This window comes from Gopherus flavomarginatus, chromosome 7 (assembly GCF_025201925.1).
Source record: "Gopherus flavomarginatus isolate rGopFla2 chromosome 7, rGopFla2.mat.asm, whole genome shotgun sequence".
Lineage (NCBI taxonomy): Eukaryota > Metazoa > Chordata > Testudines > Testudinidae > Gopherus > Gopherus flavomarginatus.
This window is the reverse complement of record NC_066623.1, coordinates 87,762,316-87,777,775: the sequence shown is the minus strand read 5'-3', so window position 1 is coordinate 87,777,775 and position 15,460 is coordinate 87,762,316. Positions and strand designations below refer to the sequence as shown.

General features: G+C 47.1%; 1 protein-coding gene across 5 annotated transcripts in view; it reads left to right on the top strand.

The window, feature by feature from the left end:
• The window catches only part of SPATA1 (spermatogenesis associated 1), a 43,869-nt gene extending 30,284 nt beyond the window's left edge, over positions 1 to 13,585 (top strand). For 4 of the 5 annotated variants that reach the window (XM_050962172.1, XM_050962175.1, XM_050962173.1 and 1 more), the window contains 2 exons: positions 1,991 to 2,089; positions 13,178 to 13,585. In XM_050962172.1, coding sequence (XP_050818129.1) covers positions 1,991 to 2,089; positions 13,178 to 13,282 — 204 coding nt within the window. In that variant the 3' untranslated portion in view covers positions 13,283 to 13,585. Of the gene's footprint in view, positions 1 to 1,990; positions 2,090 to 13,166 lie in introns of all 5 variants that reach the window. The other variant, XM_050962174.1, reaches the window with a different exon arrangement.
• The last annotated feature ends 1,875 nt before the right edge of the window (positions 13,586 to 15,460 follow it).

Below are 15,460 nucleotides of genomic sequence, written 5' to 3'. Positions count from 1 at the left end.
TGAAATTTGGCTTCTGTAGTTGGCTTGAGTATAAATTGTAAGAACAAATTTACCACCATAATTCAGAGATTCCAGACTTTACTAATTGTTTCTGAATGACATCTGTAAAGCAATCATATGTCCTTCAGTGGTGAGCATAGCCCATCTAGTTGAATCAGAGTGCACCATTGACCAGGTTTGTTTGAGGGATTTGATATCTAAAAAAGCTTAATTAATTTAGAAAACCATTTACCAAGAATAGGAGCATTAGTCCATTTTTATTTGCATATTATAAGACATTCTGTTTGCATAGGCCGAGTATGGACCATCCCTGGTGATCTTATAAATTACTCTTTGTTTGCCCAGAGTGTTTCATGGAAATAGCATACCCCAATATTCCATGAATGCATGAGTGTGCATGTAAGAACACAAAACTTACGTCTTTTACCTATGGTAGCAACTTGTTTAGTTTTGTATAAACTTGTATTTTTTTAATATAACAGAGATTTTTCATGAATGAATTGTATGTATCACACTTTGTATGCTGGTGTAAAGATGTTCCAAATGCTTGTGTGCAACAGCACAGCCATAGCTCTGTGTGTACACTGGGCACAAATATCCCTTAAATTCATGCAGAAAGATGACATACTTCCTACTGTGTTGAAGAAGTAGGGAAATAGGAATCTCGGTCTAAATACCTTTGGTGCACTTGCACTTTGAAAATAGTGTGTTGTGCAGAGACCTACATTAGCAGAAGGAATAGGTGAGAGTTAAGGGAAGAGTAACTAAACTGGTCAGATAGACTGAAGAAAAACTTCCTGACAGTGAACTCTCCTAAACTGTGGAATAATTTGCCAAGGGAAGTAGTGGAAGCCCCTCTGATAGTTAATCTGAAACTAGACTAGGCAGAATAACAGAAAATCTACTGTAGTGAGGTATTTGTGGATGTTTTTATGTTCGCATCTGAAAGCTATAAGAGATAAATACTTGTAAAGCACAATACGTGTCGTTATTACTAAGCATGGCGCTCTGGGTAGCACTGCCAGTATTACGGAAGCATGTGCTCTATCAGTTACTTCTATTACAGTAATGCCTCTCTTGAAGTCGTCCTGGTTAACGTTGTTTCATTGTTACGTTGCTGATCAATTAGGGAACATGCACATTTAAAGGTGTGCGAAGCTCCACTCTTACGTTGTTTGGCTGCCTGCTTTCTCCACAGCTGACAGCCTCCCTACGCCTTTCCCTCCCCACCGGCAGAACCCGCAGATCAGCACCTTCCCCCTGGCTTGCAGCATTTCGGGGGCTGGGGGGAGGAGCGAGGACTCAGCGCACAGGCTCCCCTCCCTCCGCTGCCTCCCCAAGTGCCATGTAATGTAGATATAGCCGCTGGGCTATGGAGAGGTTTTCAAAGGCCTAGTGCATCCCCTTCAGCTTCATTGACTTCTAGGAAGCTGTCCTGGTTTACAGCAGCTAAGGATCTGGACCGTACTTTTGAAAACACTAATCTCACTGTCATTATAACTAAGCCATTTAATTTTTCAAAAATGATACTGCCATTATAGAGATGGTGTTCTGTTTAATCCACACTATTCTTGAATATAGCAGATTGCCATCAATGTCCTGACTGAGACAAAGGAAAGGCATTATATGGGTGAGATTGAGACATTCATATTTTTTTAACTCATACGCAGGGTCTAGTCGTGAAAACCAGTAGCAAAATAATGTGCTACTGTCCATCTCCCAGAGTAACAGGGCTTGGGGAAATTGTGGGTGTCTCCTGCTCATCTGAAGGCCAGCAGGGCCTGCCTCCTGGTGCCCTCCTTTTGAGAGAAGACTGCTACAGTACAGGACATTCGGGGGAGGAGTCAAAAACTGAAGGCTTGGAAAAAGAGTTTAGAGGATTGCTGTCCTAGTGCAGGGGAGGGAGAGAGATTATGGTCAAGAACTGCAGTGGTAGAAAAATATATAGTATAGCTGAGCTGCATAAAAGCTATTTGTTTATTCCCCACAGAATACCACAATCATCCAGATTACAATAGTGCAGCACGAAATTGATCAACTAAAGAGAAAGCTGGATAATACAAAAATGAAACTCATAACAGAAATTAAGGTAATGTGCCTTTATTCTAACCAATCTGTAAATTAGAGATTTTCTTCGCTAGAAAAGCTGGAGCCATAAAGTATTTGAAATTTTAAAAAGTTAAGCAGTATTTGAAGAGATTATGTTAAAGCTTTCTTTGGGTTAGCTGTAGCTTTCACTTAAGCAAAATGACCAACCTGTCTACTCCACATCATGTAGTAATAAGCAGCATTTCTAGCGTTTACATTTTCCATGAACTGCATAAACTAAAGCCCTGTCTACACTGCAGTTTTGTCAGCAAAACTCTCCTGGTGCGCCAACAAAATAAAACCACTTCAACAAGAGGCATAGAGCTTTTTGCGGCAAAGTTAAAACAACAAAGCATCAGTTCATTACGTTGCCATAACTGGCCTCTCCCAGCATCCCACAACCTCCAGCATGACCACCCTGCTCACTCAAGCTGCCCAGACATGCAGCCACTCCCCTTTCAAAGCTCAGGAAGTTCTGACAGCTGAGCATGCTGCTTCAGCAGCAAAGAGCAAATCATTACCATGGAATCCTGCTCTCGCCAGCGCTAGGGTTACCAGTTTTCTTATCCCCGAAAACCAAGCACCCCTGCCCCGCCCCTTCCCCTGTCTGTCCCCCCACCCTAACACTCCCGCCCCCGGTCCCGTTGGTCACTACCCATCATCTGGGACTCACTTGCCACCTCCAGAGCTGGGAGGATCTGATGTGGAGCCTGCCTGCCCAGTTGGGGCACAGCAGGGGGGCTGTGGTCCCTGGACAGAGAGGCTAGGGAGGGGCACAGCAAGTTGGGGGGGGGTCAGTTCCAGGGAAGTGTCTGTCAGTCTCTGGAGCGAGGGGCCAGAGTGGGAAAATCAGGCCACAGCAAGGTGAGGGGGACTGGGGTGCAGAAATCAAGGCACAGCAAGGGGAGGGGGTCCCCAGAGCAAGGGGCCAGGGAGGGGAAATCTGGGCACAATAAATTATAAATAAATTAATGGTGATATCCTATCTCCTAGAACAGGAAGGGCCCTTGAAAGGTCATTGAGTCCAGCCCCTTACCTTCACTAGCAGGACCAAGTACTGATTTTGCCCCAAATCCCTAAGTTGCCCCCTCAAGGATTGAACTCACAACCCTGGGTTTAATGGGGGTGGGGTGGGGAAGTCAGGGCACAGTGGAGCAGGGATGTTGGCCCCTGGCATAAGGGGCTGAGGTGGGGAAATTGGGGTGATGTGTGGGGGGAATTGGGGCACAGTAGGGTAGCAGGGTCCATCCCTGGAGTGAGGATCAGGGACAGTGGGGCACAGTGGGGCTGCAGAATCCATCCCTGGAGCAAGGGGGCAGAGGGGGGCATTCTGGGCTGGGGGGGCAGGGGGCAGTCCCTGGAACAGGGGGCCAGGTGGGAAATGGGGGCACAGTAGGGGTGGGGAGGTGTCAGTCCCTAGAGCAAGAGGCTGGGGTGAGGTAATCAGGGCACAGTAGGACAGAGTCGTCCCGGAGTGAGGGACCAGGGTGGGGAAATTGGGACACACCAGGACAGCGGATGAAGGGCGGAGGGTTAGTTCCTGGTGGGAAGGGTGGGGAAAGCAGGACATAGTGGGGCAAGGGGACAGATAGGTTACATATCTCCCCTCCCTCGCCGAAGGCACCTACTTTGAAGCCCAGTCTGGTAGCCACTCTGTTCTCTGTCAGGCGGGGTGGGGCGGGGGCGGAATAGAAGAGCAGCAGCTGCTAAGCCAGGCTGCCCCCCAGGCTCTAGCAGCAGCTGCTGCTCTTCCCACTGTAAGCAGAGTCAGGATAAGCTCTACCCTGACATCTGGTGGAAAGAATTTCAGAGAATGTATTTGCATAGGCACGCCTACCCTATCCCAGACTGCCGAGCTGTGGGGCTGCTTGGTGACAAATGACTCACCCTCAGTTGAGTGGTACTTGCTAGACAAGGGACATGGGTTCCAAAACCCAGTGAATTGAGAGAGGCTGGGCACAGGTATCTGTGCCTGGTGGTGCAGTCTCCTTGTGGAGTCAGAAGCACCATTTCCACCCCCTCCTCTCTCCACTGTGGAATGTCAGAGTTGATTTTTTTATTCCCTCAAGAATCTAAATGCAGGTTACTGAGCTGAACTCACTTTCGGCTAATGGTGCACTAGCACTGGGGCTCCCCTACTAAGAGCTGAGATCACTGAGAGTTGAAATCACTAAAGAGCTGAAATTACTGAGCTGAGAGCACTGAGTACTGTGCTAACTAGTAGGGGAGCCTGAAGCTATACTGTGGAACAGAGCAGCTGGTGGAGTGGAGCAGTTGTGGGGATGGCTGGAGCGGATCACGGGACAGCTGGTGGCAGTGGAGCGGCTGGCAGAGCGGAGTAGCTGTGGGACGGGTGGAGCAGCCCACAGAGCGAACGGAGCTGAGCAGTTTGCAGGGAGAACTAGAGCAGCTCATGGAGCAGAGCAGCTGGTGGAGCGGAGCAGTTTCTGAGGATGGCTGGAGGAGCAGAGTGGAGCAGCTGGTAAAGCGGAGCAGTTCGTGGAGAAGGCGGAAGCAGAACCCACGAAGAGGCAGGGCACTTGGCCACGGACCATGTAAGGTGCCCCTTTCTACCCAGGCTGGGGGGAGGGACCTCTACAGATAAACTCTCGAACTCTGGGGTGGCATTGACCAGAGACTTTTGGGTTGTTGGACTTCGGGGTGATTGGACTTAAAACCCTAAGGGGAAAAAGGACAGTGCCAAACGTACTTGGAGGTGGGTTTTTGTTTATGGTTTGTGTTATAACCCTGTTTGTGGTGTTTCTCCAATGGGATGCTGCATTGATTCCTTCCTTTATTAAAAAGATTTTGCTACACTCAGACTCTGTGCTTGTGAGAGGGGAAGTATTGCCTCCTAGAGGCGCCCAGGGGGTGTGGTATGTGAGTGTCCCAGGTCACTGGGTGGGGGCTCGAGCCGGTTATGCATTGTGTTACTGAAACGGAACCCCTGGATACTGAACCCGGCTCTTGTTGCTGCCAACTCAGAGGGGCAGAAGGGTTACATTTTTGGGGGCTCGTCCGGGATGCCTGGCTCAGTACCCCTCGCAAGCACCAGTTGAGTGTTCCACTGTATTGGGAAATAATTGTGTTTATATTTTGAGGAAACTACTGTTTGTATAATGGCTAATATGTCGGGTTTGTTGGGCCCCAGTCCTGCAGCCTCTAGCTCAGGGGCGGCAGACTCAGCCTATGATTGGGCAAAAGCACTGGGGCATATATTGGAAAAGATTGTGTTGGCCTATGCTACGTCAAATTCTTGTCATAAGTTAAGGTTATTTGATGGGGAAGAGGAGTTTGAACTCTGGTCGGAGCATACTACTGAAATGCTGCGGGAGTGGGCCGTACCCGATGTAGAAAAGCGACGATGTCTAATAGAGAGCCTTAGTGGCCCAGCATTAGATGTAATTCGCACCCTGAAGCTCATTGACCCTGAGGTCAGTGTGAAGGACTGCCTAGAGGCCCTTGATAATACCTTTGGGAGCGTAGAGGGCCCTGAGGACAGTTACTGTAAATTCATTAATTCCCGACAGCAAAGGGTTGAGAAAATTTCAGCCTATATACAGAAGCTGGAGAGACTACTTCAGAGAGCTGTTATGAGGGGAGCAGTGACTGCTGAGCAGATGGATCAGACCAGACTGGCTCAAGTTGTAAGAGGGACTCAGTATCGGAACCCAATCCTACTTCATCTCCGACTAAGAGAACGGCAGGAACATCCCCCAAGTTACTCCCAGCTGATAAAGGAGGTCAGGGAAGAAGAAGAAAGGCAGGCAACCAGCGAGTGTTGGGAAACCCAAACATTGGAACCAGCCAGCACGACGCCACCGCCAATGGCCAGTGTACTGATGGTGAGCACCACAGAGGAACTTGCCCAACAAATGCAGGTCCTGACAGAATGGATAGCTGAGCTGCAAAGCAACATTGACCGAGCTAAGATTTCCAGGAACAAGGAGCCTCAGACTGTGACGATAGAGAAGTCAGTATCTAGAGTCACCGTCCCACCTCGCCGAATGGGGAAAGGACAATTCTTTTGCTACCGGTGTGGTCAGGATGGGCACAGTGCTGCTAACTGCCATAAGGAAGAGAACCCCCCCTTAGTGTATGAAAAGCTGAGGATTAGTTGGAAGAGATCCAGTAGCTGCCAGAAGGTCCGGGGACAGAGACCACCTAGGCCTAGAGGATTTGAAGATTCCCCCAGAAGAGACCATCCAGCTGGGATCCCTGCAGGACTGATAGGGCCTCGAGCAGAGGTCATGGTGAGGATTGAAGGGGCGGAGTGTAAAGCCGTGCTTGACACTGGATCTCAAGTGACTATTATATTTCAGTCATTCTACCAACAGATGCTTAGGCACCTGCCCATACAGCCACTGACTGGCATTGGTCTGTGTGGCCTCAGCATGGATGAATACCCCTATCAAGGGTATGTCATAGTGCACCTGGAATTCCCAGAGGAGGTTGCTGGGGTAAAGCAAGAGGTAGACACCACTGCTTTAATATGCCCTGACCCCAAAGGAGCCTCTGATGTGTCTGTGCTAATAGGGACCAACTCCAGCCTCTTTAGGATACTGGCCGATTACTGCAGACAGCAAGCAGGAGACCAATATCTGAACACCTTGGTGATACACGCACACTGTGCCGCGGCTTACAGAAAAATTGAGGGCACAAGAAAAGTGATGCCTGATTTGCCAGTAGGAGCATTGAGGTATGCGGGCCCGGTCCCTTTAGTGGTGCCTGCCATGTCAGAAAAGGAGGTGATTGTCAGGAGTACCTGCCTAAAAGGCAGTAAGGGAACATTAGCTGTGGTAGAGCAGCCAACCAAGGGAGGGCTCCCAGAAGGAGTGCTGGTTCTCAGTGGAGTCATAACCCTACCTGCTGAAGCCCAGGAGGAGGTGACGATACTGGTTGCTAATGAAACACGCCGTGATGTGTTTGTAAAACCAGGGCAGAAGATTGCAGACATCTTTGAGCCTGAAAGCGTTGTGAGACCCCAGTGTGAAGCTGAAGTTCCAATGATAGATCCTGCGAAGTTTGACTTCGGGGACTCACCGCTGTCGGAGGAGTGGAAGGATTGCCTGAGGAAGAAGCTTTGCGAGAGATCCAAGGTGTTCTCACTACATGAGTGGGACGTGGGATCTGCAAAGGGAGTGGAACACCATATCAGGCTACAAGATCCCCGACCCTTCAGGGAGAGGTCTAGGAGGATTGCCCTCTCTGAGATGGAAGACTTGTGCCATCATCTTCAAGAGCTGATCACAAATGGTATCATCACAGAGTCACGAAGCCCCTATGCCTCACCCATTGTGGTCGTTCGTAAGAAGAGTGGAAAAATCCGGATGTGTATTGACTACCGCACCCTAAACAGGCGCACTACAGTTGATCAATACACCATGCCTCGAGTACAAGATGCCTTGGACTGTTTGCTGGGTAGTCAGTGGTTCTCTGTGTTGGATCTTTGGAGTGGATACTACCAGATCCCTCTGGGAGAAGAGGATAAGGAGAAGACAGCCTTCATCTGCCCGTTAGGGTTCTACCAGTTCGAACGCATGCCACAAGGGATTTCTGGGGCCCCTGCCACATTTCAACGACTTATGGAAAAAGTCGTGGGAGACATGAATTTACTGCAGGTGTTAGTTTACTTGGATGACCTGATTGTGTTTGGAAGAACCCTGGAGGAACATGAAGAAAGACTTCTTAAAGTGCTCGATAGGTTGGAGGCATACGGTTTGAAGCTTTCAATCGATAAATGCCAGTTCTGCCAAACCTCAGTGAAGTATGTAGGTCACATCATGTCCCAAGAGGGTGTGAGTACTGACTCCGATAAAATAGAAGCACTCACTACCTGGCCACGTCCCATTAACTACAGAGAACTCAAGACGTTTCTTGGATTTAGTGGCTACTACCGCAGATTTGTGAAGAACTATGCTACGATTGTAAAACCTCTGAATGATCTTACCAGGGGATACCAGTCCAACAAGAACAAATCTAAGACCCAGAATAAGCGGAGGCCTCCAAAGCCTCCTTTGCAGAGACACTATGGCCCCTTCGAACCATTTGGGCTGCGGTGGGATGAAAGATGTGAGAGGGCTTTTCGGGAAATCATTACTTGCCTAACTCATGCTCCCATCCTAGTCTTTGCTGACCCAAGCAAACCGTTTATCCTGCATACTGATGCCAGTTTGGAGGGTCTGGGAGCAGTACTGTATCAGGAAGTGGAAGGCAAACGCAAACCGGTAGCCTTTGCCAGCCAAGGACTGTCTGACAGTGAAACTCGCTACCCCATCCACAAGCTGGAGTTCTTGGCCTTGAAATGGGCCATCACTGAGAAATTTCGAGACTACTTGTACGGTGCTCAGTTCCAGGTGTGGACAGACAACAACCCACTGATCTATGTGTTAACAAGTGCTAAATTGGATGCTACAGGCCAGAGATGAGTGGCCGCCTTGGCTAGCTATGAGTTCAGCATTCAATATCGATGAGGGAGGAGCAATGTAGATGCAGATGCCTTGTCCAGACGTCCGCAGGCACCTGACATTGCTGTGATACCCACGGATGGCGTGAGAGCTATCTGCAGTGTGAGTCGCCGAGAGCCGGAGGCCCCTGAGAGCCTTCATGGATGTGTTGCTGAAGCTTTGGGCCTGCCCCCTGAATGCGTGCCTTCTGCTTCAGTGAACTATATTGCTTTGGACCAATCTCCCTTGCCCATGCTCAATGCAGCTGACTGGCAGGAAGCCCAGCTGCAAGATGTTGACATTTGTGATACACTACTTGCCAAAAGAGAGGGGCGAGGCCCAGCTGCGGTTGTCCCACCTACCCCAGAGGGTAAACTACTATTGAGAGAATGGACCAAACTGAAACTGATTAAGGGAGTGCTACACCGCGTGACCACAGACCCTCTACAAAAGCAACGGAATCAACTAGTGCTGCCAAAAGAGTACAGAGCCCTGGCCATGAGGGCCCTGCATGATGACTTTGGACATTTAGGGATGGAGAGGACCCTGGAACTTATCCGCAGTAGGTTCTATTGGCCTCGGATGGCCGAAGATGTTCGCAGAAAATATGACACCTGCACTCCATGTGTTCAAAGGAAAACTCTGCCCACAAGGGCCGCATATCTGAAGAACATCACCAGCAACAAACCTCTGGAGCTGGTTTGCATTGATTTCTTGTCCTTAGAAGTAGACAAGAGGAATATTGGGAACATTCTAGTAGTGACCGACCATTATACGCGATATGCGCAGGCATACCCCACACGTGATCAGAAGGCCACTACCGTCGCTCGAGTACTGTGGGAAAAATATTTCTCAGTTTATGGATTCCCAGCCCGGATACACTCGGATCAGGGACGAGACTTTGAGAGTCACCTTCTGAAGGAGGTGCTGAGGATAGCAGGAATTAAAAAGTCAAGGACAACGCCTTATCACCCACAGGGTGATCCTCAGCCAGAGAGGTTCAACCGAACCCTGTTAGATATGTTAGGGACTTTGCGGCCAGAGCAGAAGGCAACCTGGAGCCAACATGTCGCATTTCTAGTGCACGCCTACAACGCCACCAAGAACGACGCTACGGGAGTCACCCCATATCTCTTAATGTTTGGGCGAGAATCAAGATTACCCATAGACCTGTGCTTTGGTGTATCCAAGGATGGAGATAGCTATGAAACTCACCAGCAATATCTATCCCGACTACGAGAAAAGCTGCGGGATGCTTATCACTTAGCTACATCTGCAGCTCAGAAGAATGCAGGCCGCAACAAACATCGATATGATGCTAGGGTACGTCTGCAAGAGCTCCAGCCAGGGGACAGAGTCCTGCTGCGAAATTTGGGTATTGCTGGCAAACACAAGATAGCTGACAGGTGGAAGGCAATACCTTACCTAGTGATGGAAAAGCTAGGAGACCTGCCGGTTTATAAGATCAAACCTGAAGAGGGTACAGGGCAGACAAAGACCATGCACAGAAACCTTTTGCTCCCTGTGGGGGAATTGGTAGGCAGCCCTTATGAGATTGGCCACAACCGGGCAACTGGGCAGAACGAAGGTGCTGTGACAAAGCCGCCTTCCAATGTGGACAGCTGGCTCCCTGCAGCTAACCTACCCCTACTCAGCACATCTGAGAGTGAGTCTGAGGAGGAAGACACAACCATGGTGTATCCTGGGATGAGGACAAGATTACAGTCTCGATCCGCTGAATCAGAAGAGAGCACATCCTCTTCCGCCCTAAACCCTATGGCAGAAGTATTTAGGCCCCTTCCTGACATCCCTGAGCCACTGGTGGGACCCCCGTGTAATGACTTACACAGGCTATTGGACAGTGGTGACATACAGATGGAGGATGTCCAGAGCACCTGCGACCCTCCACTGTTAGAACTAGAAATGCAGGGGCCTATGCCAGTATCCGAGGAGAACTCACAGGAAACCTTCCCATCTGTCACTCAAGAGGATGTCCCCCCTACCATAGCAACAGAGATTCTCAATAGGCGAGACAGGGTAATAAGACCAGTGAAACGGTTAACTTACGGTGCACCTGGGGTGATTAGTGAGGAGCCTATACATTTAGCACACAGATTTGTGAAAGCTGAAGTGGGCTATCTAATGCCTTTTGGAGGGGACCAATAAGTTGGTATAGTAGGGAATGTGATTTGTCGGGACGACAAATTCTTGGCTGGGGGGAGGATGTAAGCAGAGTCAGGATAAGCTCTACCCTGACATCTGGTGGAAAGAATTTCAGAGAATGTATTTGCATAGGCACGCCTACCCTATCCCAGACTGCCGAGCTGTGGGGCTGCTTGGTGACAAATGACTCACCCTCAGTTGAGTGGTACTTGCTAGACAAGGGACATGGGTTCCAAAACCCAGTGAATTGAGAGAGGCTGGGCACAGGTATCTGTGCCTGGTGGTGCAGTCTCCTTGTGGAGTCAGAAGCACCATTTCCACCCCCTCCTCTCTCCACTGTGGAATGTCAGAGTTGATTTTTTTATTCCTTCAAGAGTCTAAATACAGGTTACTGAGCTGAACTCACTTTCGGCTAATGGTGCACTAGCACTGGGGCTCCCCTACTAAGAGCTGAGATCACTGAGAGTTGAAATCACTAAAGAGCTGAAATTACTGAGCTGAGAGCACTGAGTACTGTGCTAACTAGTAGGGGAGCCTGAAGCTATACTGTGGAACAGAGCAGCTGGTGGAGTGGAGCAGTTGTGGGGATGGCTGGAGCGGATCACGGGACAGCTGGTGGCAGTGGAGCGGCTGGCAGAGCGGAGTAGCTGTGGGACGGGTGGAGCAGCCCACAGAGCGAACGGAGCTGAGCAGTTTGCAGGGAGAGCTAGAGCAGCTCATGGAGCAGAGCAGCTGGTGGAGCAGAGCAGTTTCTGAGGATGGCTGGAGGAGCAGAGTGGAGGAGATGGTAAAGCGGAGCAGTTCGTGGAGAAGGCGGAAGCAGAACCCACGGAGAGGCATGGCACTTGGCCCCGGACCACGTAAAGTGCCCCTTTCTACCCAGGCTGGGGGAAGGGACCTCTACAGATAAACTCTCGAACTCTGGGGTGGCATTGACCAGAGACTTTTGGGTTGTTGGACTTCGGGGTGATTGGACTTAAAACCCTAAGGGGAAAAAGGACAGTGCCAAACGTACTTGGAGGTGGGTTTTTGTTTATGGTTTGTGTTATAACCCTGTTTGTGGTGTTTCTCCAATGGGATGCTGCATTGATTCCTTCCTTTATTAAAAAGATTTTGCTACACTCAGACTCCGTGCTTGTGAGAGGGGAAGTATTGCCTCCTAGAGGCGCCCAGGGGGTGTGGTATGTGAGTGTCCCAGGTCACTGGGTGGGGGCTCGAGCCGGTTATGCATTGTGTTACTGAAACGGAACCCCTGGATACTGAACCCGGCCCTTGTTGCTGCCAACTCAGAGGGGCAGAAGGGTTACACCACTATCCCCGTGGTAGAGGCCAGTTACTGTGGTAACTGGACTTTTAGTGTCCAGATGCTGCCAGCCCCGTTTCCCTTTTTGAGTGGATGTTCCGGTTGAAAACCAGACCCTTGACAAGCCTGTCTGGCACTAGGACCACAGCGGCAGGCAGGCTGCTACTGCAAGGGAATGCTCTGCTTTGCAGCACCAAGGCAGGGGCTGATTGTTGGGGGGGTGATCCCCACCTCCAGCTGCTGCCTGAACATAGAGACAGTATGCCAACACTCACTCTCCCTCAGCACAAACTGTCTCTCTCAGATATACACCCACCCACTACACACTTTGTCTCTGTCGCTCCCCCCAGTCTAGTATCATGCCCATGGAACGATGGGAATGAGAAAAATGGATCATATGACGTATTTGCCCCATGAGGCATTGAAAACTCTTCTCACAGGACCCTGCAGTTATTTGGATAGTGGGATCACCACCACACCGCACTGCTGTGTGTGTTGATGCAAAAAATGCTAGTGCATGGATATGCAACAATGGTTTAATTAAAGCGATGGTGTATGTTGACATAACTTTTGTCAACAAAACTCTGTAGTGCAGACATAGCCTAAGGAATCCTCATAATCATGTCTTCGTTGCAATTTCCATTTTACAGCTGCAGTACAATATACATTTTTCCACATAAGCTTGGAGCCAGATTATAATTTTAGTTATAGAGAAGTGAATTCAGAGTATGACACTGAAATCAATGTGGATTATACTGTTGCAACTAAAATAAGATTTTTTTTTCCCTTTGCCTCATCATCTGCAGTGTGGGAGACAAGTCTGTCCATTGCTAGCAAAAGTCAAAACACTAGAAAATGTATTTCTAGAAGAGAAATAGTGTCAGTTATACAAGACAATCTTGAGAGTCATAGTCAATTTTTAGTCATTCCTTATTCAGACAAACTCCTACTGATGTCAGTAGGAATTTGCTGAGTAAGGATTTCAGGATTTGACTTTTAAAGATGACACAACAAAGGAAACATGCAGAAAAGCAGGGCAAGAACCGATTAGAATCAAAGGGTCCTGAAGATGAAAGGCACAGTCTATATCCATCTAACCCACGTAAAAGTTAAATCTTTACTATACTGTATCTTCAGCTTCAAAATCTTCTTTAAATAATCTCCAGTTCTTTTGCAGATGAGAAAGCAGGCAGCCTCTGATTTACGAGCATTGAGAGCAGAGCTGGCACAGAAGAAAATTCAGTCATCTTTGATACTCCAGTCTGAAACACCAGTATTTTAGAAGGATCACATCACTTGGGATTGTGTAATATATTTGTATAGACGCTCAGCATGTCAGTATTTGTTTTTATATTCCTATGCTTTTATTGTAAGAGACTTTTCAAGATGTAAGATAGGATAATTGTATATGTTAAAATAGAGGTTATAATTTATTTTAAATGCCTTAAAATAACTCCAGCTAATAATTGTAACTCAGTTGTAATTCATTTATAAAACATGCAGTTTAATGTATTAGTGTGTTTATTTTTGACTATAAACTAATCAACTGTAAAGAAATGGCATTAAACGTTTTTCAAATAGTGAATTAGCATAACATGGCACTTTTATATAAAGATCAATATGGAAGTGTAATTTGAAGTAGTATACCTAGAACTGTGGATAAAAATGTATTTTTGTTTTTTTGAGGTACATATAGCTCTATCAGTTTAACCCACAAAATAGTCAGGTTTCAGATATCTACCTCATTGTGCTTTGAAATTCAAGCATTGTAAACATACCTATCTCTAAATTATCATATCAGTTGTGTAGTTTCTTTTAAGTGTAGCTGCATTGACAATCAAGTGCCCTTGGTCCTAGCCCTGAGATTATAAGTATGATCATGGTCAGACTTACATGAAAGAAAATGTAGAGCATACAGTATTTATTAACCAAGTTCAGAGTGGAGGCAACAGACATGTTCCTGTGCAGATATCAGATCTCTAGAAGGGAAATAGTACCCCCTCATGTTAACTTTTTCCATTCTCTCCTGCTTGCTCCCTTAGTTCCAAAGGGTATTATATCTGCAAGAGGTTAATGTGAAGCTGCCACATAACTGACAGGATGTACTAATTATTGCAAGTGACAGAAACAGACAGGATGTCCGTAATAGCATGTGAAAGTTCTTGCAACACTTTGAAAAAAGGAGGAACTCTAAATCTTGGAGCTATGTCTCCAATGTAATCCTTCTTTAAATCCTTCCGAAGCCTTCCCAACAAATGAACCAATCAGCTGCCCTCTGTTCCACTTCAAGATTGGAACCTAAATCCTATGAATATGAACTGTATTGTCTAGAACCAATTAGATTTCAAACTCTGGAAGGAAGGGACTGTCTCTTTTCTGTTTATACAACATGGACAACACTAACAATACTTAATAAATAAGAGCAGAGGACTGGGCTTCTGCATTCTATTCTCTGCAGTGATACAGAAAACTTGAAATTATAAAATAGCTCAATTAAAATTCTAGTTGGTGAAACAGATTCAAGTGTTTACTTTTTCAAGTTTTAACAAAAGTTAAATGAAATACACAGCAGCAGATGAAAAGAGATACTACAGGTAAAAGGTGATATACACCTCTACGCCAATATAACGTGACCCAATATAACACGAATTCGGTTATAACACAGTAAAACAGCGCTCTGGGGAGGTGGAGCTGTGCACCCTGGTGGATCAAAGCAAGTTCAATAAAACGCAGTTTCACCTATAACACGGTAACATTTTTTGGCTCCCGAGGACAGCGTTATATCAGGGTAGAGGTGTAGTCCCTTTTGTTTTACAAGTGTAAGGAATCCAGATGAAGTCTGTGACCCCCTGATGTTTGGAGGTTTAGAGTTATGGCATCCCTTTTCCCCCAGAAGAACTTAATGGGAATCTGGTTCAAAATGTTGGGAGGGGAGTTACGAATTGACCAGTCAACCACACACCTCATTTGGAACAAGAAGTATGCAATCAGGCAGCAGCAGAGACAAGAAGAAAAAAAGGCAAATACAGTATAGTGCTGTGTTCAATGTAAACTATTAAAAAAATGAAAATAAAGGGGAAGTTTAAAAAAGATTTGATAAGGTTTCATTTGAATTAAGATGGTTAAAAGCAGCATTTTTCTTCTGCATAATAAAGTTGCAAAGCTATATTAAGTCAATGTTAAATGTAACATTTTGAAAGACCCACCATAACGTTTTGTTCAGTTATGAACATTTCAGAGTTAAACCACCTCCATTCCCGAGGTGTTCATAACTCTGAGGTTCTATTGTAACATCAGTTGCAAGTTACAGCACAGTCAGGGTCTAACTTGACAATGTTAGGTATTTAAACCAAAATCCTGATTAAGGAGGGGGGAATGTCAGACTTCTATTAATTATTTCATTGTGTCCACAGACTATAAGAAAATATCAACATTTTAAAAAACCACTTAATTTGATATA